The following is a 25,359-nucleotide window of genomic DNA, read 5'->3' as shown; positions in this document are numbered from 1 at the left end:
GTTCGCGAACGAACGGCTCTTTTTGCACGTATATTTTTGGTGAACATTGGGAACCGAATCGCATCGGCGAAAGAGCCGTTCATTTGTCTCCCTGATTTGCATAGTGCTTCTACTGCTTTTTGAGGTTAAAGTTTTTCTGCAAATAAATGACAAAATCATTCTCTTAAGAGGGCGAATCCTCACTGCAGAAACAATAAACATTGAGGACAGCACGTCAATCTGGTCCACAATTATTTCACAATCTGACATAATGGCAGCCTCTCTTTTGGGTTTTACACTGGATATTAGAAAAATGTTCATGGTTTTATGTCGATTTTTAAGCATTTTCAACGAAGAGCCATTTGAGAGCCAAATGAGCCGGCTCTATTACGTCAACGGAGCCAAATGAGCCGGCTCACCGAAAATACTCGGATGCCCATCACAACCCAGACCCACTGGGTTTGCCAATCTACTGTACATTTCTATCTGCAACGTTCAAGCTAGAAGGGTACCGAACTAATCCAAATATGTGCGAGAGATTAGAATTGATTTTAACTGGGAAAACGTAATGAGGTGTCAACATTGGGTATCTACCTGTAGAAAAGAGAACGAATTCAGATAATATGTACAATGTGTATATTATGATTTGTTACATTTAATGTATTGCGTTACTGAATCAAATTACCCACGAACACAGACAGAGAATGCGCCTATCTATGGAACTTTACGGTACAGCCATACCAGCAGAAAGGGATAGTTCGATGTGCATGCAATTTCCCATTGAAAAGCTAGCAGCTACTTAAACACAAATTAGAATGCCCCCTCAATGACAATTATTTCATACACATTCTGCAAATCATATATTTTCATGCACATCGTGAAGTCGCTTTTGCACTGTCTTTAACAATAACATTGTGTGCAGTGCATCCTAGCTAGTTATCTAGCTAGCTAACGTTAGTTGCAAAAGAAACCCCCCCCCCCCTTCCGAGAAGAACAGCGCGCGACCAAAACATGGCGGAGTCAGAGGAGGCTAAACAAAAATCTCAGGTGAAAATATGTTTGCAAATAATGAAGGCATTATTATCTTATTAACTAGCTACCCATCTGTTTCTGCTCAGCCTTGTTGCAGCTAGCTTCCTGGCTATCTTGCTAGATTTTCCTCAAGTGCATGACTATGTAGCTTAACGTTACAGTAGTTAGAGCTAGCAAGCCATGTAGCTAGGTTAGCTATTTTAAGCTAGCTAGTAGTGTTCGTAGAATAATCAACCCTCATATTATTTTCACTGGAGCCCCTTATTGATATATCACAGTTCTGTCAAAAGTATTATGAGTTTGCATCCCTGTGTGAGTGTAACGGCTTATGTCATGAGGTCCGAAACGGTATGGCAGGCCAGGGTCGCTGGTTCAACCAAGGCCCATTGCGGCTGTTTGTGTAGCTACTACAGCACTGTCCAGAGGTCTGGGCCCTCATGTCACAGGCTGAAGTGTGCTTACTCTGTGTGAAATATGGTTTCTTGTTCAAAACCCAACCAGATGATTCCCCCTCTATTGCTGCACTAGTACGAATAATGTCATAGCTTTCTACGCTGGTTAAAATGTAATTATTAACTGGGTGGTTCGAGACTTAAATGCTGATTGACTAACAGCCGTGGTATATCAGACCGTATACCACGGGTATGACAAAACATTTCTGTTTAGTGTTATAATTACGTTGGTAACCAATGTATAATAGCAATAAGGAACCTCGAGGGGTTGTGGAATATGGCCAATATACCACGGCTAAGGGCTGTATCCAGGCACTCTGCGTTCAGTCGTGCGTAAGAACAGCCATTAGCTGTAGTATATTGGCCATATACCACACCCCCTTGGGCCATATTGCTTGAATATATGCTATTTAGCAGAAGCTTTTATCCAAAGTGACTGTCATGCATGCATCATTTTTTCCCTTATGGCTGGTCCCAGGAATCGAACATGCTATCCTGGCGTTGCAAGCACCATGCTCTACCAACTGGGCTAGAGAAGACCACACTTTTTTAATTTGTATTTTTTTATACTCTATTTTCTCACCAATTTCGTGGTATCCAATTGGTAGTTAGTCTTGTCCCATCGCTGCAACTCCCGTACGGACTCGGGAGAGGCGAAGGTCGAGAGCCGTGCGTCCTCCAAAACATAACCCAGCTAAGCCGCACTGCTTCTTGACACAACGCCCCTTAACCCGCAAGCCGGCCGCACCAATGTGTCGGAGGAAACACAGTACACCTGGCGAGCGTGCATTGCGCCAGGCCCGCCACGGGAGTCGCTATTGCGCGATGGGACAAGAACATCCCTGCTGGCCAAACCCTCCCCTAACACCGGGCGACGATAGGCCAATTGTGCGCCACCCCATGAGTCTCCTGGTCGCGGCCGGCTACATCAGAGCCTGGACTCGAACCAGGATCTCTAATGGCACAGCTGCACTGCCTTAGACCACTGTGGCTCTCGGGAGGCCCCAAGACCACACTTTTTAACCAGTTGTCTCCTCCCACAGCATGAACTCCGGCTGTCCAAGGCTTTTGATGAGGCGGTAAAGCTCTCAGCCCCCACGGCTGGTGAGTCCCAGCGACAACACACTCCCCTGTCAACAAGATCTCTTTGGAGCAGCATCTCAACCGGACCAGTCTTTGGAGCACCAGAACCAGACGGACGGCCTGACGTCGACCACGATTTTAGCAGTGACGATGAGGGGAATGTATTCCCTCACATCTCTCATCCTACCAGTACCACCTTCTCCCTGGCTGGTCTGGGGGTGGGCCAGCCAGAGGATGAGTTGGATGGGGTTCCTGTGTTTGGGGCAGATGAGGAGGAGGAGTGGGACATAGCCCTGCCCAAGGTGGCACTGGGGGATGTGGAGTCTGACAGAGAGTCAGGCGGACGGCCGGCTGGATCGCCTGACACACGACGTGCAGAGACTCAGGATGATCAAAATTCCACTGACAGATTCCTTGATGCAGTCTCACTTTCCAATATTAGAGCAGGTTAGAATGAAAACATCATGCCTAGTCTGAGTTGGCCTGTGACGTTACTCCTCATGCATTTATTACTTCTCATCACCAATATAACTTTTCTTACTTATATTTCTTACTACTTAAAGGAAAATTCCACTCAAAAACGTGGTATTTGTTTCATTAGTCCACTGTTGATACGTTCCAAAATGTTTTATGCAAACTCGATCAACAGTGGACTAATGAAATAAATAACAAAAATATAGGTTTTTTTTGTGGCATTTTCCTTGAACTTAGGCCTACTTCTTGTGCATTGCTTAACAACAGTCATTCTTTTGGCAGCTTCTGAGGTGGCTAGTCAAATGCAAGGAGAAAGCCATCTTTCAACTAACCTATCTCAGTCCCCTTCACCAGATAACAGCTTGGGTAAGACTGCGAGCAAACTTGCCCTGCTAGTTATAACTATAGTTTCAATAAAGAACATGATTTAGGACATTTTTACACTTCATGCACATGGTATGCACATTATGAGAGCTGTGATGATTCCATTAAATGGCCTTTTCTCCATTTCTGTCAGATGGACTAAGACAGAATCGGTCTATTGCTGGGGGATCCAGCCGTCAAGAGGTCTGTATAGTGTATGACTTTAGTATACCGGTAGTGTAAGTGGAGAGGGGCAGCAAGAAAGAACTGGCAGAGCGTGAGAGATTTCAGGATAATTCCCTTTTGCGGAATGCTGTTATGAACATTATTTATTTTTTGTGTCGCCTTCATTCATCTATTTCGTCCCTTTGCCCTGACCTTCAGAGGTCAGAGAGTGTGTTCCAGAACCCAGTGGTAGGGGACAGAGAAGAGCCACCCATCTCTCCCATCATGAACATCAAGGATGAGCCCATAGATGAAGGATATGACTGCGCCCTTCTACCCTCAACACGGAGTATCAAGGAGGAGCTGGACAACACAGCTCCTGAGGTCAGCAAAGGCTCCCATGCCCTGCCTTAGATGTCCCCTTTTACAACATATGGATATGATGATTCTGTTATGGTATATTATTTCTGCTATGTTATTATTATCATTATTAATTCTTTGTTCTTATTTGTTGTATGTTACAGGAGGTGCTGAGGATCAGTTCTGTCTTTTCTGTTGGTGGAGGAAATGCGTATGGCTCGCCCACTGCTGCTCCCCAGACCCCCACCTCCATATTTGGACCAGGAAGAAGTCTAGTTCCACAGGGGCCAACGATGACCCTCAGGAGCCTGGCTCCAGTGCCCCAGCCACCCCCTCCCCCTCCCCAGCCCCAGCCCCCTAGTGGCTCCAACCCAGCCAACGCAGTGCGTGTGTCCTGCTCAGGCTGCTCTAAGATCCTGCTGCGCGGTCAGACTGCCTTCCAACGGAAAGGGTCCACCCAGCTCTTCTGCTCCACTGTCTGCCTCACTGGGTTCACCCTGCCTCCCATCAAACTGAGAACCTGCTACCAGTGCCTAAAGTGAGTCACTCGGCTACTGACTCACCTCAACTCCAACTTTCAATCGTTCTGCTATCATCCGATTCCCGGAGTTACTGTGGGGGTGCACCAAATAACTTCCCCCGTTGCTCATAGCTGTATTGCTGTTTATAACTATTATATCTGTCTATAACTCGTTTATAACTTTTAACTTCTTCAGGGAGATCGAGGACCCCAAGGATGTAATCAGTGTGATTACAGACAATAACCTGAAGGATTTCTGTAGCCAGTTCTGCCTCTCTGTGTTCAACCGCAAGAGGAAACCAGGGACTATTTCCATGCCTTCTTTCCAAGAGCCCACCGCCCCGACGTGCAGTATGTGCAAGAAGAGCGACACGGTAAGGGACAAAACAGACAACCACTGGTTTGAGTAGTTCACTCTCATTTCTAAGTCAACTTCAGGTGAGGTTACATGAGGAAATGTTTGATTTGACTTGATCATCTTGCCTGATTTGATAACTCCCCCCCCCGCCATCTCAGATTCAGCACGAAGTGACTCACCAGGGCTCCTTGCACAAACTGTGTAGCGATGAGTGTTTCATGCGCTTCCGCTCCTCCCACAACCTGGTCATAAATGTGTGTGAGAGCTGTGGCGAGTACTGCGCCAGTACTGACAGGAACTGTCGGTCGCTCCGAGTAGAGGGCGTCACCATGAAGTTCTGCAGTCGAACCTGCATTAGCTCTTTTAAACGGGTAAGTACGCACATGCAGGTAGTACACACAGACAGTCCTCCATAGAAACTGGAGTCCACTTTTAAAAACGGTCTGGCCTTGATGGTCATATGTACTCTTAACTTCAATCGGGTATATTCAGTGGAGGATGGGCCTCCCTTCCGAGTCTGGTTTCCCTCAATGAGTCTCTATGAATACATTATTGATATTAAACACATTTGTCTCACTGAGTCCCACTGCCGCCATCATCAAATCTCTTCTTCTTATCAACTCTTTCCCATTGTTCCTGTATGACAGACGACCACCAAGGTGATGCCGTGCGGTCACTGTCGTGATCTGAGACTCATGTCTGACATGGTGGAGAGCACCGATACGGATGGCAAGGTGGAGCTCTTCTGCAATTCCATCTGTGTCAATAACAGCTGGCCGCAGAACGACCTGTCAGGTAGCATTGACTTTACCATTGTATAAGCGGAAGTCTACAAATGTGTTTTCATTTATCAATATTGTAGGCCATATGTTGTCTGAAATAGTCTGAAATCTGTTTTTGACTGGTATCATTTTTTCTGGGATGCATCTGCATGTCGATTTAGTCCAGTAATTATTACTCAGAGAGTGGAAAAAACCCTGCAGTGGATTCGGTCAGGATGTATTTTCCGCTAGCCAGCAAACAATTTTGTGTTTCAACCAATATTTTGCCATGAAATTGGTTTTACATTTTATTTGCAGTGGTATTAAAAAAAGTTGTCACACACAGGAACGGCATTCCCTTGTACCTACTGCAAAGTGAAGGCTGTCTCTCAGTACCACCTGGCCATGGTAGACGGCAGCATCCGCAACTTCTGCTCTTACACCTGCGTCAAGACTTTCCGGGTATTCGTTGATTAATTGGCTAAATGGATCAAAACAGACTATGTTACATATGATCTGCGCTTTCTCTGTGTTCATATTAGAGACTGTTCAGTCTGTTAGGTAGATTTGAGAGGGATTTTATGTGTTTTTCAGCCTGCATTTAGGTTCAGGTTTATTTGACAATTGTACCAAACATAAAACGCAATGCATACAATACAGGTCAAATTGAAAAGATACCAATCAGCCTATATATAATGGATTGTACAGAATACATCATGTTTTTGAATGTGTTCTCCTTTGATGTAATGTGGTAGGAGGCTGAAGGCAGCCAGCTTCCCCCCCAACTGGGCCAGATGAACGGCTCCTCATCCACTGCTCCTCCTCCTCCCATGGTGTCTCCGTACCTCCAGACCCCTCCAGCACCAGCCCAGGGCTACTCCCATCCTTACCCCCCGTCCTGGGTCCCCACCACTGGCCGCCCATACGCCCCAACCCAGACCTCTGCTCCACCTCTACCCTATCGAGCCGCCCCAGGCCTGGCTAGGGCCTACGGGGTGGGGCAGCATCAACCAGGGCCGCCCATGGCCCCCTCCTCCTCCTCCTCCTTTACCTCCGCCCCCAGTGGACCTGTGAAACTCTCCTGCCATCAGTGTCCTCAGCAGTTCCGCTGGAAACCTGAGCTCTATGAGTACAATGTAAGTACCTCTCTCTTGATCCTGTACCTTGTTTATTACATTTGAAGTGTTATGGGAATGGTCGTTTTGTGATAGGTATTGTAGTTTTGTCTAATAATGCTTTTGCGATGGGGGTTGTAGTTTTATCTCTAATGCTCTTTGTCCTCCTGGGCTTGTGTTGTGTTCCTTCAGGGTCGCACCATGCAGTTCTGTTGCAAACTGTGCTGTGTTGAGTTTAAGAAACGGAGTAATATCAAAGTGAGGTGTGAATACTGCAAACTGGAGAAGGTGGTCAAAGAAGTCATCAGATATGACCTCATCGACCGGCCCTTCTGCAGTGAGAGTGAGTACCAAAGACCCTTTCTCTTTCTCTCCTAGTCCTTTTTGACAATTTATGCCATAAATATAACAATGATGTAATAATTTGTTTTTGAGTATAATATTGTACATTAACCTGTCTGTGTGTGGGTGTTGTAACAGGCTGTAAGCTGCTCTTCAAGCACGACATGAAGGGGCCATGGCGGACATGTGCCTATTGTGCCGACATCAGCCCCAAGATGATCCACAACCACTTTGGTGGCAGGATGCAAGAGTTCTGCAGGGACGCGTGCATGTCCAACTACACTGTTCTCTTCTATGAGGTCAGAGCCAGAATAATCTTAATGCATGTTGACCTCTGGGGCTGTGTGTAGCATGCATCTCAGAGTAGGAGTGCTGATTTGGGATCAGTTTTGCCTTAAGACGACAATGAATAAGACTGCAGGGACCCGATTCCAGATTAGGACTCTTACTCTGAGTCGCTTTATGAATACATGCCCTGATCTCTCACTCTCTTGATTTGATTACCTTACAACCACTTCCTGGGACATATCTATGTAGTCCACAAATGGCCCTTTGAATTGCTGAACTGTTTGTTGTCCTTCCCCTACCCAGATGGCTAAGTGTGAGTGCTGCAGACGTCAAGGGAAGATGAGAGAGCAACTGAAGTGTTTTGGGGCAATTAGGCACTTCTGTAACCTGGAGTGTGTTATTCAGTACTGCTATCAGACCTTCCAGCTGCACCCTCGGACTAGCAACGGCACCACTACTACACAGGGTACTACTAAATTATATACACGTTTTTCTTGAAAATAACTACCTGTTTGGATGACCTATCGCTGCATCTCAGTTTAATGACTGCCTTAGGCCTACTACTCAACATGTCTCCCCTCTTTCCTTCCCTTCTTTCTCCCCCTGTAGGTCCGTCCCAACCTCTGTTCTCCCTCTCCAAGCCGGCTCCTGTCATTGCTGATGTTGTCTCGTTGGCCACCTCTCCTGCTGGCCAGCCCCATGCTACGGCTGCCACTGCCCTGACTGGTAGCTAGTACACTCATCGAGAACACTGGCTAACACCGAGCACGGTTAAGACATTTGTGAAGAAGTGGTCGACTAATATAAGCTTTTGTAGTTCAGACTATTTTTTTTGTTTTGCTTGTAGGAGCTCTTCCAACGTCTAACTCTCACGGCAAGAGCCTTGGCGATGCCAGCACCCAGACGGACGCCATGAGGATCTCAGCCCGCCGTCGGATCATGAAGAACAAGGCCATCATCTGTAAACCCCTCATGCTGGACCAGGAAACCAGCTGCCCGATGCAGACAGCAGAGAAACCAATGGCACCCATGGGTAAAACAACAAACTAACATCCAAAACATCAGAAATGCTAACCTAGTCGCTGATGCCTACTCTAAGACTTTTATATCTTAATTCTTTAAATTATTTTAATATTTTTGGAACAAACTAGCTACTTTTTAAGATGTCCCGTCCATAAAGGTATTGGCCCCACCCTTCCACTGAATTTGTAAATCAGACCTTCCACTACATGTTCATAGTATGACCACTTGGTTTAAAGGGTTAGTAAGGGTCTCTGATTGTAGGCCGTCATTGTAAATAAGAATTTGTTCTTAACTGACTTTTAAAAAAGGTTAAATAAGTCTCTCTCTCTCTCTCTCTCTCGTTGATGTAGGGTTCACAGAGACTGGGTTCACGTACACAGAGAACGGGGAGAAAGTGCGGGTGGTTGTGATGCCCGTTCCAGTGCCAGTCTTCATCCCAGTGCCCATGAACCTGTACACCCAGTACACTCCTGTGCCCATGGGTATCCCCGTGCCTGTACGTTTGCTCTGCGTCCTTTTCTCATGCCTACATCCACTTTCTCTTTATGTGCCTTTAATATATACTTTATTTTCCACTTTTCAAAGGGAATTACCAGGAAGTACCCATCCCTGGTGGCCTAAAAACTCACATGCCTCCCCCCACACACCCTCGTGTCTTGGATTGTTATTCTTCTGAGGACCCTACTAATACCCCCACCATGTTTCATTGTGTGTTCTTTTAATGGTTGGTTAACTTGGCTGGTTAAACCATGTTCTGTTCTCTGTGCCCTCTGTCCAGGTGCCAGTGCCCATGGTAATACCCTCCTCATTAAGCCGTTCAGAGCTCAAGGACAGGAAAGATGGTGTCGCATCTCAAACCATGGCCGAGCAGGAGGAAGAGGAGAAAGACAAACCTGTCTCCCATGGAGGTGAAGAGAAAAGTTTGTACTCTGAGCTGCGGCTGTGTATATATGACAACGTTACTGTCTAACTTTGTTGCTTGGCACATCAGCTGGCTGCTGCTTTCTTGAACAGATCACTCTTGCATTTATCTCAATATTTAGACTAACCTGTATTAATAGATAAACACTGTTAGAAAAGCAACCTTTTTAAATGAAAATCACTCTGGTGGAGGGTTAGGGTTATCTTACTGAAGGGTTCGATAACATGGTGTCTGTCTGTGTGGTGTTTATCCACAGACCAAGGAAGCGCCTACAGTGGAGACCTGGAGTCTGAGGCTGTGTCCACCCCCCACAGCTGGGGTGGAGAGGATGAGTCCACATCCAACCCCCAGAGAGTGGCAGAGGGTCCTGTCGAACCCCCCAGCACAACATCCTCCCCCAGCATGTTGGACCTGGAGGCTGACTACCCCCCTGGTGAGAAAGGCTCTGAGAATAACAACATAGCTACATTTATGTTCCAATGTTATTTATCCAACCTTTATTTATCCAGTTAAGAATAAATCATATTTGCATTAGCTAGGTTTCCATCCAAAAACTGCTTATAGAAAATATGCCCATTTTCCCACCAGTTGTATGTTTCTACCAAGTTGACTTGTTGTGGAAACAATTAGTGCGTGACGATGTAGTGCACACAAAATGTATTTTTCGCTTAAGTTTTCATGTACCGAATAAAAATCAAATGGTTTTTTTTTTCATCCCATTTTCAACTCTACCGATAGTTTTGTCACAAATTGTTGCGTTAAATTGCAAATGTGTCTACTCTGGTCTTGGCACCTGCTCTCTAGCCAATATCTCTCAGATACAGTGCGGGTAGGCTGTGCAGGTTGTCTAGTCTACATGAGATTATTATGGATAAACTGCAGTCAAGCATCGATCATCATGTCACCAGAATAAAACCCTCAATATTTATTGGAAAGCAGCGTCAAGCTCATCACCGTGTACGTTCACCACCCTGTGAAGTTCACAACTTATTTCATCTGTAGCCTAACTGCATGGTTTCCCGAGTCGTAGTGGGAGGACCCCACACCATATCATGGCGTGACTCCAAGTTTACTTCGATATGATGGTTATTATATCAATATTTGTGCATAATGGCGTTTCCACCAACATTCCCAGTCAATTAATATAACAGACACAAAAAGATCACACCATGTCGAACGAACAAATTGTCGGCATTTCTAAAATTACATCGGCACTTCCTGTTTCCGTCACAGCTGTCGTGATTTATTTTTATACGATACTCGCATAAAAACTGTAGATGGAAACGTGGTTAATGATGAACTTGCCAATTCCCACAGATCACATTTGTATCCCCTGTGTAACTGTGTATTCAATGCTGTTTCAGAGTCGTTTGATCATGCGGCAGTGAAGGGACAGAGGCTGACTGTACAGGCCACAAGACACAAGAGACCCAAAGATGGCTTCCCTCCCAGAAAACGGGTATGTCTATACTGTAGTCTGCGTCCCAAACGGTACCCTATTTATTTTATAGTGGGGTCACTGGTCTAACGCTATAGGTAACATAACTAGTTAGGTCACATCAGCACCATTATTACTATTGACTGCAATAGGGTTTCATTATTAGATAATGATATCAGAGATATTATACAGTTAAAGCAAGTCATTTCTCCTCCTACTACGTTGTTGGTCCAAACCTTTTTCCCTTTCTGTATTGCAGAGTCGTAAGCAAAGTGGGACTATGGACATGGTGGCGCAAACTGTTTCACTCCCTCCTGCCAGATCAAAACTCCACCACGAGTACGGGGTGAAAGCCTGGAAGAATTGGGTCCTGCAGAGGAACAAGCGGTTTGACTGTGAATTTGCCAAAGATCCCTGTGAGTCAATCCTAACTGCATACGCAATTGTTTAGGTCTTTGCTTGTCATGTAGATTAATTGATTTGTTAATTGAAGTGCCTTGCAACATCTCAGATGCCATGCCCAGATTAGTTTAAAATATGCTAGCGGTATTCATGTGGTGTTCAGTGGCCATCTTTCTCACTATGGCAGCTAAATCCATGGTTCTCTGATCTGGTTTTCTGTGCCCTTGTCTCTCCTACGGCAGCTAAGTCCATGGTTTTGAAGGAGGACGTGTTGCAGTGTAACTCCTCTGAGCTTAGTTATGGCCTCTGTCGCTTCATCAGTGAGGTCCGTCGCCCCAACGGTCAGGCCTACCCTGCTGACAGCATCTTCTACCTCTGTCTGGGCATACAGCAGGTATTGCACCTCCATGTTTATCTTATTCCGTACTATGTTATTCACTGTGGTACCACCTTTTCTGTCTGTCAGTGCCCATACTTAAAATACGGTTCAGTCTAAAGCCCCAGTTATACTGATGTGATGGCAGCTAATACTGTTTGCAGACTATTACCATCAATATTATCTGGACTTTTCCTATAGCAACTTCCCCAGGGGCAGCAACATCAATTGTACTTGCCCCTCTGCCAAATATGATATACAGTGCCTAATGCCTCTCTCCCTCACCATCTCTCATTTGGTTCACCAGTATCTATTTGAGAATGGAAGGATAGAGAATATCTTCACTGACGTGCTCTATCACAAGTTCACCATGGAGATTACTATGATGCTACATTTCTGGAGACCTACCCTGCTGCCCAGCGGTAAGAATATTTCTAGTCTTCTATAAGTTTCTTCTTCCCTTTAAAACGTCTTAGGAATAAGCGTCCCGTCAACGGGGCAGTTGTAAATTATGCAGCGCCATGTGTCACGATCGCAGATTTTAGAGAAACACCAAATGTCGGTACATATAAGTCTTATATCGGCTGAAAGCTTAAATTCTTGTTAATATAACTGCACTGTCCAATTTACAGTAGCTATTACTGCGAAAAAATGCCATTCTATTGTTTGAGGAGAGCTCCTAACAGCTAAACACTTTTCACTGCGAAAGGTTTGATAAACTCAACTGACGGTGAAATGTGTACTTACATTCTGAAATATTGCTCTGATTTATCATCCAAAGGGTCCCAGAGATAACATGAAGTCTTGTTTTGTTAGATAAAATCCTTTTTCATATCCTAAAAAGGTCCATATAGCATGCACGATCGATTTTGTATTTCCACTCGTTCAATTTGCAAAGAAAGGAATCTGTGAAAATCTAACCCTAAACGTTGTTTCAACCAGTCAAATCACGTTCGTATTTATTCCTCAGAGATCCTAGAACGTAACCAGACTTCACTATATTATTAGGAGTGTAGTATATCCTATAGGACACCAGATTTGGTCAGAGAGTGACGCCTTCATGGTGCGCCGATGACGTGGGCGGTCTTCACTTGATTGACTGTAACTTTGTCAAACAAAGCTAGCTAGATAGCCAATGAGCTGGGCTTTACATGAGTATGCGGAAACCCTGTATCTGTCGCAAAATGTTGCTGCTAACCTTGTGCGACAGCAAGCCTTTTCCTTTTGGACAAAAATTACAAGAATATGGAGTGTTATGAAAACTGAGTTTTGCAAATGTTGGACTTATAATATGGCTACTAATACTAGAAAAGCTAAATCAAAGTCCAAGTATACAGATTTGACGATATTCTTGCAGAAAAATGTAATGTAAATGTCTCCTTCACGATTTGCCCAAATGTACCTGGGTGACTTCACACTAAATGTCATGTAGTTTGCTCATACTTCAAGTTATCCGTCTGAAACTTTGCACATACACTGCTGCTATCTTGTGGACACCATCGGAATTACAACCAGTGATGGCTAGATTTGGGACCTTTCTGTTGCATTTCAAAGATGGTGGTAGAAAAATAAAAAAATAAGTTTGTTTTTCTTTGTATTTTCTTCTACCAGATCTATTATGTTATATTCCCCTACATTCAATTCACATTTCCACAAACTTCAAAGTGTTTCCTTTCAAATGGTACCAAGAATATTCATATCCTTGCTTCAGGGCCTGAGCTACAGGCAGTTAGATTTGGGTATGTCATTTTGGGCGAAAATTGAAAGAAAAAAAGGGCCGTCCCAACGTGTCTTCTTATACGCCTGTCGTATCCCTTTAATATCACTGGGACATTTGAAACGCATAAAAAATGGTGACCCATACCTCTGACCCTCCCTCCACTGTCTGTCTCTAGGCTACCTGCATTCCCGTGTGGAGGAGGAATACCTGTGGGACTGTAAGCAGCTGGGGGCCCACTCCCCCTTTGTGCTGCTCAACACCTTGCTCTTCTTTGGAACCAAGCTGTTCCAGTTCAAGACCCAGAGCCAACACAGACGTTTGTCCTTCGCCAACTTCACCCACTGTACCAGGGTCACTAAGAACGGCAAGAGCGCCTTCCTGAGGTTTAGGCCTTGTCAGGACACCACCGGTGAGTTCCGACCTCAATGGTGTTGAAGGCTATCACATTATATTATACTTTATTTATCCCATTAGTAGCAATTAAGAAATGCATTGCCATATCCCAAGCAATAACATCCTCCACAAGCTCCATAATGCGCTAGGTTGTAGGTTGATTTGTGTGTGTGTGTATCCAGAGCTGCTAGCTTTGCCTGCCAAGAGGAAGCTGGATGAACAGGAGGGTGACATGGAGATGCCTGAGAACACTGAGAACCCACTACGCTGCCCTGTCAGACTCTACGAGTTCTACATCTCCAAATGGTGAGATTACATAAATGTTTATTCCTGTTATATTTCACTCTGTTACTGTACATATGACTTGTTTTAGATATTGACAACATTTTAATGCCTCAATGTTTTGCAGTCTGAAAAAGAGAAATGGAGAATATTTCTGTAATGGCTGCCTATCGATTCATTATATAATCCTCTTTTTCCTCCAGCTCAGAGTCTGTGAAGAATAGGCCGGGCCTGTTCTACTTGCAGCCAGAGCTTTCATGCCTCTCCAACAGCTCGCTGTGGTATTCTGGCCAGCAACTAGAAGGCGCTGCACTGGAGAGCATGCTAACACGCATCCTGGCTGTACGGGAGGTCCATCTGGATGAGCCTCCACTGCATCATCACTCTACTGAAGCTTCATCAGCCTCCACAGACGACAACGATGATAGCTCGTAGTGGATATAACAGACTCATGGAATGGCACCCTATCCCCTATATAGTGCAGTGCACTACTTTTGTACAGGGCCCATAGGGCTCTGGTCAAAAGTAGTGCACTATATAGGGGATAGGGTGCCATTTCAGACCAACATGGACATGTTGCAAAAACATCCACAATCATGTAAAGACACTACGATAAGATACTTCATTTAGTCTTTCATAATGTCTTTGTTTCTAGATTCTAGTTTTAGAGGATGAATGGAATCATTGTTAACAAAACATAAAAATACTGTTAATGTTACATTAGTGTCCGTTTGTTTTTCTAAGTTGTTACTATAGCTGACCATTTTATTGTTACTTTCTACTAATCTGCCTTTTATTCTAAGGGCCCACACAACTAATTCCAGTCTCGATCATCCACACTACTAACTAAACCAAGGTGATCACGTAATTATTGTACATAGTTTTGTTTGTTTTTTTGTATGGATCCATCTGTTATGGACTTGAATAAGCAACATGATTATGCAAAGGACATTTCTGTCTGCTCTGCTGTTTGTTCTCTGAAGGGATTAAAAGAACCTCTGACTCTGAGAATATAACTCAGAAACCGATTGAAAATGTTCCTTCACTGTGAAAGTCATCAGCATTTAGATTTGAATAATGATATGGTAAATTGCACCTGGTCTTGTATGCAAATCTGAGTGGAGCTGAAGAGTTGCTTTCATCTGCTTCAGTGTATGATTTACTGACTGATGGTTCAAGGTGGGGTTATGTATCTGTGTTGTGATGCTTTAGCAGTGCAGAGTCATGTTGTAGTACAGTACGTGATGTATTGATGGACAAATAGAAAAGATAGTCAGACCACGTTGTCGTTGCATGTGCGAAAGGGCATGAGTGGGAGGAAAGGGGACTGTACTGAGAGAAGTGGTACTGAGGGATTGAGTGTGTTGAGCGAAGAAGAGTTTGTGTGGGAGAGAGGAGGCAGATGGATAAAAGATCAAACTGCAGGCTGAATTTTTATCCTGCATCTCTCAGCCAAGCACATTGAAACTGGTTGTATAATAACGTGTTTTGTTTCCTATACCATTTTCTGATTTGTTTCGAATGATGTAATTTCAAGGATATTCTGTCAGTGTCACATAAGATGGAGATCGCAAAGCTGTGACTGTCCTTCTTTTCACCTCTTTAGAAACATCAGATTTTTTTCCCCCCCTGCTGATTTATGTCTGGAGAGGAAATCAAAGCCCATGGCGGTCAAACCTAAATGGAGACAATTAGGGGATGGAGAGAAAGAAAGAGGGAAAAGTTAGTCTTTAACAGCTCCAAACCTCTTAAGCCCTGAAGCAGCCTTAGAAACATGGGGGAGGGGAATCTAATTGTGTGTGTGTGAGAGATGGAGAGCGCGAGAGAGAGGAGGGGGGCGGTTTGCGTTGGTGTTGAAATATTTGTCAAATAATCTGTGCCTGTGAGCAGACAAGGATGATTTACATGGTTTCCTAAACCTGAATTTCTTCATTTCAGAAATGCTTTATTCTGGAGCGCAAGCAAGAAAGGGGATGTATTGATCAGCTGCTATGGCAATAACAAGTGTTTGGCATCTGACTTCTTTATTGATGGGCACAATGGAAGTTGATGACAGCAGAGACAAGTATGAGGAGAAACTAATGCAGAGATAGACGATGAGAAATGCTTTGGGGGTTCTGAATGGACCAGCACAGAGAGCAGTGAGTTACCCGGAATTATGTTGTTGAAGTCATGTTATTTTTTGAAGCTGCAACTATTAAATTCCTCTGTTTTTGTGTTGTTGGCTGCAGTCAGAGGAAGTGAGCAAAATTGTTCTTTAATATTCCTGTATGTATGACTAAAAATAAATTCCCAAGCTCCTACTGTTATTATTGAGAGGAGACTGTTGACAGATTTTACAGATGGCACTCCTCAATCTGAATATTTCTCATATTTACAGATGACTATTGCATGTTCAAAAGGAATGAGCTAACGTGCATCTTAGACATTTTTAAGTTGTCTCCCTGCACCTCTCGTGTATCTAGTATATTTTACTTACAATCTCTTTTTGGACTATTAAGAAGAAAAAAAAATTTGTTTTGCTGGTAGTGGAAAGAACACTATGGGGAAGCCTCTTAGTCGACCGGGTTGCTGCAGGCAGAGCTCCTGCTGTCTGGAGAAGAGTGTAGACGGGGATGGCTATAATGAGGACGGTTACATCCCCCAGCGCTCCATCTATGACACAATGTGTATCAATGAACACATTGACCATGGCTCTGCTCAGAACACCATAACCTCCAGGGGAGGCCAGGACAACAACTTCTCCAGCAATGGCAACCTAGGGGTGGGAGCAGGTGCCTGCGTGGACATGATCACATTCGAGGCACGATCCACGACTCCCATACCTTCCGTAGGTAGAAGGCTGGATGAAAGGGTGATCTTTGACCAGCTAAAGCTGGTTGAAGCTGGCCAGAGCAGCCGGTCCCCAGGGGGGTTTGGGGGCAGGTCAGTGTCCCCCAGTGTCTCCTTGATGTCAGCCCCTGAGGGAACTTCCTCTTCCAGTGGCAAGAGACATCAACACCAGCATGATAGCGGCAAGAGAGGGGACAACTGCCGGCAGTCCTGGAAAGTCCTGACACCCCCCAAGAATCTTGAGCATCTAGAACTATCATCTGGTGATGTAATGGAGAATAATTTCTTAAATCCGCTCTACCTACAACACAGCATGACCTCCCCTCTCATCTCACCCTTCTCCGGGTCACCCCTCTCCTCAGGCTGTCACACCCCTGTGTTCTTATCCCCAGCCAAACCCCTGCCGTTTCAGCAGCATAGCTTCATCTTCGAAGAATCACCCCCCTCTCAGCCTCGTCACCCGCCTCCCAAACCCCCTCTCTCCCAGCTCTCTGTGACGGCCCTCCAATGTGTTCAAGAGGATCTCAGAAGGATAGGAGAAAGAGATCGAGAAAGAGAAAGAAAGAAAGAGAAAGGCGTAGAGATTGAGAAAAAAAGGGAGGTATCCCACTCAGTGGGCTCAATGTCTCAAGAGGAGAATGTTGGGGTTTTTGGGTTTACGCCCAGGACCAAGGCACTGGACTCAGCCATTGACAATGATTCTCCCTTCTCCCCAGAGCCAACCCGTGACACTACCCCCCTCATGCTCGATCAGATTTCCCCAGGACCTGCTCCTGCTCGTGCTGTGAGCCCCCAGCCTATGGAATCCACCTGGCCTCGCAGACTGATTGTAAGGAAGAGAACTGTTAGACAAGGCGGTGCACTCCATAACCTCCCTATCCTTCCCCCTCTGCCCTCCCTGGTGGTTCTTAGTGCCATGGAGAGAAAAAATCTTCCTCGCCTCACCCCTTTTTCTGAGCACCAGGGTAAATTGGTAGGGTTGGTAGGTAGGGTGGGTTACTCCTTGAAGGAGCAAAACCTGGAAAATTGGAGGGTCTACTCTGCAAAAAAACCTCTCCAGAAACCAGAGAAGGAAGGGGAAGAAGGAGAGGAGCCAGAATGTAAAAGCAGCGATGGTGCTGAGTCAAGTGTGAAGGAGGGAGATCCAGAAAGCAAGGAGCAGGAGGGTGGAGCAGGAGGTGGTGGTGCAGAGGGGGAGGAGGTGGAAGAGTGGGACGTAGTGCTCGGTATGGTGAACACACTGTGGGATGAAGGCTGGGGGGACACAGAGTCTTACACTGGCTCTCTGAGGCACTGGCCTCTGCTCAAACCCCCTTCTGGGTTTGGAGGATCTCACCCACCCTCTAGTGCTGCTTCTGAACTCTCTCTCCTGGAGCTGGAGAGAAGGGCCAAAGAAGTAGAGAGTGAACTTGTGGCACAACAATGTCTGACAGATTCTCTGAGAAAGAAAGTTTCACAGCTCACAGCAGAGCAATCTGTTGTTTCTGTAAGGGTCTCTGAACCTAAGCAGATCAGTACCCAACCCAGCCTGGAACTCCTTGCCATGGGGTGTTCAACAGGGACGACAAAGAATCTCAAGGAAGACGGTTCACCTGATTCCAACCTGACCTTGGAGTCAGACTCAAGTGGAGTCTTCATGTCGAACCCCAGTCAGACCAGCCAGGAAGACAACGCCTCAGATGGTAGTGACAGACCCTTGACTGAGTCAGACTTGGGGAGCAACACGTCTTTGGACCAGGATAAAGACGAGGTGGCATTTAAAGACTGGGGGAGGGAGGAGAGCACAGAGCTCCAGTGGTGCTACCCATCACTCTTAAAGAGCTCCTCTCACTGTGAGGGGCATGGGTTTGAGGAAGAATCACCTTTGATGAAAAAACCCGCAATGGGTGAGCTGCAGTCCACCAGCAATGAAGGGCCTGATAATCCAGATCTATATGATAGTTCCACCCCTGTCAACCAGGCAGAATTGAAACCAAGGAACAAGAGTGTTCAAATCATTTCTGGCATTGACTCCCCACTCCCCTTATCCCCCTCCAGACATGAGATACCACAGAATAAATCAGGCCTGGACAGCAGTGACCTGGATCCGTTCGTTACTACAGATAGTTTTGTATACCTGGCTGTGTCTGTGCCCCCTGCTGTCTCATCAGCACAGGAGGAGCACCCCTCTCTCCCTTCTCTGACTGAGTCTACACCCCCAACCTCCCTCTCCAAACACCTCTGCCCCAACGTTGAGGAAAGTGACTTCCTCTCAACAGATAGTTTTGTTTACCTAGCAGGTCCTGAGTGTCACCGGCTCGCAACAGAAGGCCACTCTTCTTTCCTTGGTAGTTCCAAGGAGTCTGACTCCTCTGATGACAGCGGGTCCGGAGTGGACTTTGTACTTGGCTCCATGGTTGGAGACAGTGACTGGGATTCTGATGAGTCCGAGTCTGGTCCTAAGGCTAAATCTAAACCAATCAAACAACCAACATGGGATCTGTGGAAGGAGCTAGAGCAGGAGGTGTTGTCTTATCTATTCTGTGAGGAAGTGAAGCCAGTGACCGAGCCAGTGACAGAGGAAGTTCCAGTCCCTGTAACCGAGCAACCGAGGAAGGTTACCTGGCAGTTCAGGGCCGCTGAAGGTTCCACTCGTCAGACGAGTAAAAAAGACACGTTATCCTCTTCATCTTCCTCTTCATCCTCTTCACACTCCTCAACCCACACAGAGGTGTGAGAGGAGAGACACTGTCTGCATCTCAAATGGCGCCCTATTCCCCATATAGTGCACTACTTTAGACCAGGGCCCATAGGGAATAGGGTGCCATTTGGGATAGAACCAGAGGGAGTCTGCTTCATAGTTGTTGATCTCACATTGATTATGACAGCCTTTGTTTTGATTAAATTACAAATGAGTTTAGGTTAACACAATTACCAATTTCTGTCATATACTATAGTATCCATGCTTAATTTCAGTAAAGATAGTCCCAGTAAATGCTACCTTAATAACAGCTTAATTCATCAATTTATATTACCATATGAGCAAAATGTAAGGATTCTCCTTCTACAGTTTCTTTATTTAATGTATTTTTTTGCTGCATCAAATAAGTTACATATATATACTTTGTCAAGTTGATTGATATGGAAATTCTGTTGGATTTTCATCTACAGTATCTGTTTCTTTTGATTGTTAGAATGAAAGGTTCCGAATTTAAGCGACACATTTGTTATATATTTAATTTATGAAAAGTGTTGATTGGTTGTTGTATGAAAATGAGTGAAAGTGGTATATTTGATCTTTGCCAAATATATAATAACGTGCTCTGAAATTAATTTTGCATTGTAAAGCTATGAAATCCTGAAGATGTCTTGATGAAATTAACTATTGATCTACAGTAGCCTACCTTGCTTGGTTTTTGATGGTGAATAATACTAAGTGATGCGTATGGAGGGATCTATTGTAAAGCTTTTGTGTGCAATTATGAGAACTTGTTGTTGAAATGCATAAATGTGAAAATAAATATTTTAACTTGGTGATTCTGTGTCACCTGCATTTTGTCTATTGGGAAAAGTAAGCCCCACAATATTATTTTCCAACCTTTTTATTTTACTGCTGTAAGTGTTGGCCATCATCCCCTTACAGTAGATTTTCAGCATTTTGTCTGTTTCAATTTTTACTTGTGCTCTTCATCTGTCTCATATTTTTATTTTCCTATAAAATAGAAACTGTGACTTCTGTGTATTACATCGTAGATACATCCAAGGCCGAACTGTTTTTTTTTGCAGAAATGTAGGGCTCAGTCTATTTCTGTCCAAATTAATTAGATCATTGTGAACAAGGCCAGAGAGGTGGCAGTAGGTGTGTGTGTGGTGGGGGGCTGTCGTAATTGTCAGCTATATTTCACATGAGAATCAATACACACATTATCTGAGGAGGCTGACAGACGAACTGTTGTGTTTGTCTGAGCATGATAGCACAAACCGACTAGTACCCAGGTTAGTAGTACATCAGTGGTCTTTCTTCATCATCACCACAGTGTGTCTGGGTGACTAATCTCCCAATACCATTACTGTGTCACTCACTATATGTGGCACTTTTTTTGTTGTTGTTGTTGTTGCAGAAAGAAACATTTTTCGCTGCTTACCCTAACCCAAGTAAGTGTTACAGTTGATATTGAGCTCTGGAGCATTGAATGACACAGATGACATCTACCTTTTGCTTTAGCGGCTGGTTCATGCTATGACGATCTCTCAGAGGCATGTACATTGTTTCTTCGGGGTACTTCAAACACACCAGACGAGGTTATTGCATAATTGATTGATTCCGCTGAAGATTATTATTGTGAATATTAATTATATATTAGCCTGGTCCCAGATCTGTTTGTGCTCTTGCCAACTCCATTGCCCCCACAAGGGTGCACACTCAGCCCTATCCTGTACTCCCTGTTCACCCATGACTGCATGGCCACGCACATCTCCAACTCAATCATCAAGTTTGCCCGCCCTCCAGGACATCTACAGAACCCGGTGTCACAGGAAGGCCAAGACGATCATCAAGGACCTCAGCCACCCGAGCCATGGTCTGTTCATCCGCTACCATCTAGAAGATCATCAAGGAACTCAGCCACCCGAGCCACGTCCTGTTCACCCCGCTACCATCTAGAAGATCATCAAGGACCTCAGCCACCCGAGCCACGTCCTGTTCACCCCGCTACCATCTAGAAGATCATCAAGGACCTCAGCCACCCGAGCCACGTCCTGTTCACCCCGCTACCATCTAGAAGATCATCAAGGACCTCAGCCACCCGAGCCACGGCCTGTTCACCCCGCTACCATCTAGAAGGCGGAAATCGTACAGGTGCATCAAAGCCTGGATAGAGAGACCGATAAACAGCTTCTATCGCCAGGCCATCAGACTGTGAAACAGTCACCACTAGCTGGCTTTCGCCCAGTACCCTGCCCTGAACTTAGTCACTGTTACTAGTCGGCTACCACCCGGTACTCTACCCTGCTGCCCTATGTACGTAGTCATTGAACACTTTGATATGTTTCCATTCTGTTTTACCCACTTCATATGTATACAATGCATTCGGAAAGTATTCAGACCCCCTTGACTTTTTCACATGTTGTTACATTAGCCTTATTCTAAAATAGATTAAATTGTTGACAAAGCAAAAACTTGTTTTTTTGCAAATGTATAAAAAAAAATTAAATACTTAAATTAATACTTTGTTGAAGCACCTTTGGCAGCGGTTACAGCCTCGAGTCTTGGGTATGACGCTACAAATTTGTCACACCTGTATTTGGGAAGTTTCTCACATTCTTCTCTGCAGATCCTCTCAAGCTCTGTCACGTTGGATGGGAAGAAAGTTGCTGCACAGCTATTTTCAGGTCTCTCCAGAGATGTTAGATCGGGTTCAAGTCCGGGCCACGGCTGGGCCACTCGAGGACATTCAGAGACTTGTCCCGAAGCCACTCCTGTGTTGTCTTGGCTGTGTGCTTAGCATCGTCTTGTTGGAAGGTGAACCTTAGCCCCAGTCTGAGGCCCATAGCACTCTGGAGCAGGTTTTTTTTATCAAGGATCTCTCTGTATTTGCTCCATTCATCTTTCCCTCGATCCTGACTAGTCTCCCAGTCCCTCCCGCTGAAAAAGAGAGTCTTTAAGTGTCTTTTGGCAAACTCCAAGCGGGCTGTCATGTGCCAGTCACTGAGGAGTGGCTTTCGTCTGGCCACACTACTTGAAAGGCCTGATTGGTGGAGTGCTGCAGAGATGGTTGTCTTTCTGGAAGGTTCTCCCATCTCCACAGAGGAACTCTAGAGCTCTGTCAGAGTGACCATCGGGTTTTTGGTCACCTCCCTGACCAAGGCCCTTCTCCCCCGATTGCTCAGTTTGGCCGGACGGCCAGCTCAAGGAAGAGTTTTGGTGGTTCCAAACTTCTTTCATTTAAGATTGATGGAGGCCACTGTGTTATTAGAGAACTTCAATGCTGCAGACATTTTTTGGTACCTTTCCCCAGATCTGTGCCTTGACACAATCCTGTCTCGGAGCTCTACGGACAATTCCTTCGACCTCATGGCTTGGTTTTTGCTCTGACATGCACTGTCAACTATGGGACCTTATATAGACAGGTGTGTCTGAATACTTATGTAAATAAGGTATTTCTGTTCTGTTTTTGCTTTGTCATTGTGGGGTATTGTGTGTAGATTGCTGAGGAAAAAAATACATGTTATCCATTGCTGAGCGGCCTTTCAGGTTATGTCGATATAGGACTCGTTTTACTGTGGATATAGATACTTTTGTACCAGTTTCCTCCAACGTCTTCACAAGGTCCTTTGCTGTTGTTCTGGGATCGATTTGCACTTTTTGCACCAAAGTACGTTCATCTCTAGGAGACAGAACACATCTCCTTCCTGAGCGGTATGATGGCTGCGTGGTCCCATGGTGTTTATACTTGCATACTATTGTTTGCACAGATGAACGTGGTACCTTCAGGCGTTTGGAAATTGCTCCCAAGGATGAACCAGACTTGTGGAGGTCTACAATTTTTTTTCTGAGGTCTTGGCTGATTTCTTTTGATTGTCCCATGATGTCAAGCAAAGAGGCACTGAGTTTGAAGGTAGGCCTTGAAATACATCCACAGGTACACCTCCAATTGACTCAAATGATGTCAATTAACCTATCAGAAGCTTATAAAGCCATGACATCATTTCCTGGAATTTTCCAAGCTGTTTAAAGGCACAGTCAACTTAGTGTATGTAAACTTCTGACCCACTGGAATTGTAATACAGTGAGTTATAAGTGAAATAATCAGTCTGTAACAATTGTTAGAAAAATTACTTGTGTCATGCACATAGTAGATGTCCTAACCTACTTGCCAAAACTATAGTTCGTTAACAAGAAATTTGTGGAGTGGTTGAAAAACGAGTTTTAATGACTTCAACCTAAGTGTATTTAAACTTCCGACTTCAACTGTATAGTGTATACTGCACTGTTGGAGCTACAAACATAAGCATTTCACTGCACCTGCGATTACATCTGTAAAATATGTGTACGCGACCAATACAATTTGATTTGCTGTCATTGTCAAGCCAAACATGTTTGGCATGACAGTGATTGACAGGGAGTTGGCATTTTAGCACAAACAAACTGACACTCCTATGTATCATCATCGTTATTATCATTGGAGAATACAGATATGAACATATTTCAGACTGAACATATTTCTCTTTTCTGTAGATTTTGGATTCAAAGAAATATGTGGCCCTGCATTGTTTGACAGGGGAGTGTGTGGGAGTGCATGCTGTCTGTGTTCTTGATTGTACTGTATGTATGTGTGAAATGTAGCCAGCTAGGACGCTGCATGCGTGGGTGTAGCTGAGTGGGTGAATCATGCAGCAGAATATCTGCCATTGCTAGCTGGTCAGATTGACTGAGATGAAAAGCAAAAAACACTGATATTATGCTGCATCTGACATCCTCGCTCTTACTTATCAGCTGCTGTCAACTGATGTTTGAATAATAGAAAGATTCCACGATAAATTAATGAGGGACAATAAGCTGTGTAAGTCATGGCAACGAGAAAGCACAAGAGGAAAAGTGTTATTGTGGTTAGATGACAAAGGGAAGAATAGAACTCGAGAGTGAGGTAGAGGGTCTGAGGATAATGGATAGATAGAATGGTAGGAGGGAAGTACAAGTAAAAGTTCAAGAGGTGTCGCTTATGTAACGTTATGTAAATGCTAAGGTTCTGGGCAGGCGGGCACTGTGGATGGAGTGTGCTATTTTAAAAGGTGCTGAGAGAGAGAGAGAGAGAGAGAGAGAGAGAGAGAGAGAGAGAGAGAGAGAGAGAGAGAGAGAGAGAGAGAGAGAGAGAGAGAGAGAGAGAGAGAGAGAGAGAGAGAGAGAGAGAGAGAGAGAGAGAGAGAGAGAGAGAGAGAGAGAGAGAGAGAGAGAGAGAGAGAGAGAGAGAGAGAGAGAGAGAGAGAGAGAGAGAGAGAGAGAGAGAGAGAGAGAGAGAGAGAGAGAGAGAGAGAGAGAGAGAGAGAGAGAGAGAGAGAGAGAGAGGCTTCAGAACACAGACGGGGGATAGAACCTGCGAGAGAGAGTAAAAAGACGGTTTCAGAAAAAGTAGAGCTTTTGAATTTATATTTCTAATGATTGTTGTTGTAACCTTTGAATCGTGTAAAAAATGTGGTAGCTTTGTGAATTGTATAAAGGTTGTTGTCTTTGAATCATGTACGCATGCAGTAGGAAAAGTAGTATTGAGTTGTTTGTGGTGGCAATGCAAATACTGTTTGGTTGAAGAGTTAGAAGTGATTTAAATAGTCTTCTGAGTGAGTGAGGTGAGCGTTGCCCATTTCAGAGTGACAGAGTAGGAGTCGTTGCTTTTGTTATGGCCATCGGACTCTGAGTCATGAGCATAATAAATATTCAATTGAATATTAATATTCTGATATTCTATACTGTGATTTTCATTGGGGACTAGACCTGACCTAGCCTACTACTAATGCCTTGTCCCAAAACTAATCCTAGCCCTCTACATAGAGGTTCTGGATAGTGCCTTAATATATTGAAAATATAGATTTTCAATCTTTAGAAATACAGTAATTTATTTCACGTATACAGACTTTTACTTGCCGAAATACAAGATCTATAAGTGATCTGTAAAGAATTTAAAGAAAAGACAAAAATTCACACGG

General features: G+C 44.6%; 1 protein-coding gene across 1 annotated transcript; it reads left to right on the top strand.

Moving 5' to 3' along the window:
- Positions 1-710: 710 nt before the first annotated feature.
- LOC106601017 (zinc finger MYM-type protein 4) lies at positions 711-16,157 on the top strand. Its single transcript, XM_014192876.2, has 26 exons — positions 711-1,026; positions 2,507-2,993; positions 3,303-3,386; positions 3,538-3,587; positions 3,768-3,932; positions 4,073-4,446; positions 4,625-4,802; positions 4,945-5,157; positions 5,434-5,581; positions 5,894-6,009; positions 6,303-6,683; positions 6,855-7,005; positions 7,143-7,303; positions 7,596-7,758; positions 7,902-8,018; positions 8,140-8,325; positions 8,666-8,811; positions 9,094-9,223; positions 9,494-9,670; positions 10,602-10,696; positions 10,935-11,091; positions 11,320-11,471; positions 11,761-11,875; positions 13,349-13,582; positions 13,749-13,872; positions 14,052-16,157. Exons 1-26 carry the CDS (start codon positions 991-993, stop codon positions 14,281-14,283), a joined length of 4,572 nt encoding a protein of 1,523 aa, XP_014048351.2. The 5' UTR covers positions 711-990; the 3' UTR covers positions 14,284-16,157.
- The last annotated feature ends 9,202 nt before the right edge of the window (positions 16,158-25,359 follow it).

Source organism: Salmo salar, chromosome ssa01 (genome assembly GCF_905237065.1).
Source record: "Salmo salar chromosome ssa01, Ssal_v3.1, whole genome shotgun sequence".
NCBI lineage: Eukaryota > Metazoa > Chordata > Actinopteri > Salmoniformes > Salmonidae > Salmo > Salmo salar.
Note: the sequence above shows the minus strand (reverse complement) of the source record. Positions and strands in the feature narration are given on the sequence as shown.

What these genes read in the sequence shown, in the direction of transcription:
- LOC106601017 (XM_014192876.2), top strand. Translation starts at nt 991, where the DNA reads ATGGCGGAGTCAGAGGAGGCTAAACAAAAATCTCAG. An exon ending in CCATGGGTATCCCCGTGCCT is followed by an intron (nt 8,812 to 9,093) that starts GTACGTTTGCTC and finishes CCCTCTGTCCAG; the next exon opens with GTGCCAGTGCCCATGGTAAT. An exon ending in GCCTTGTCAGGACACCACCG is followed by an intron (nt 13,583 to 13,748) that starts GTGAGTTCCGAC and finishes GTGTGTATCCAG; the next exon opens with AGCTGCTAGCTTTGCCTGCC.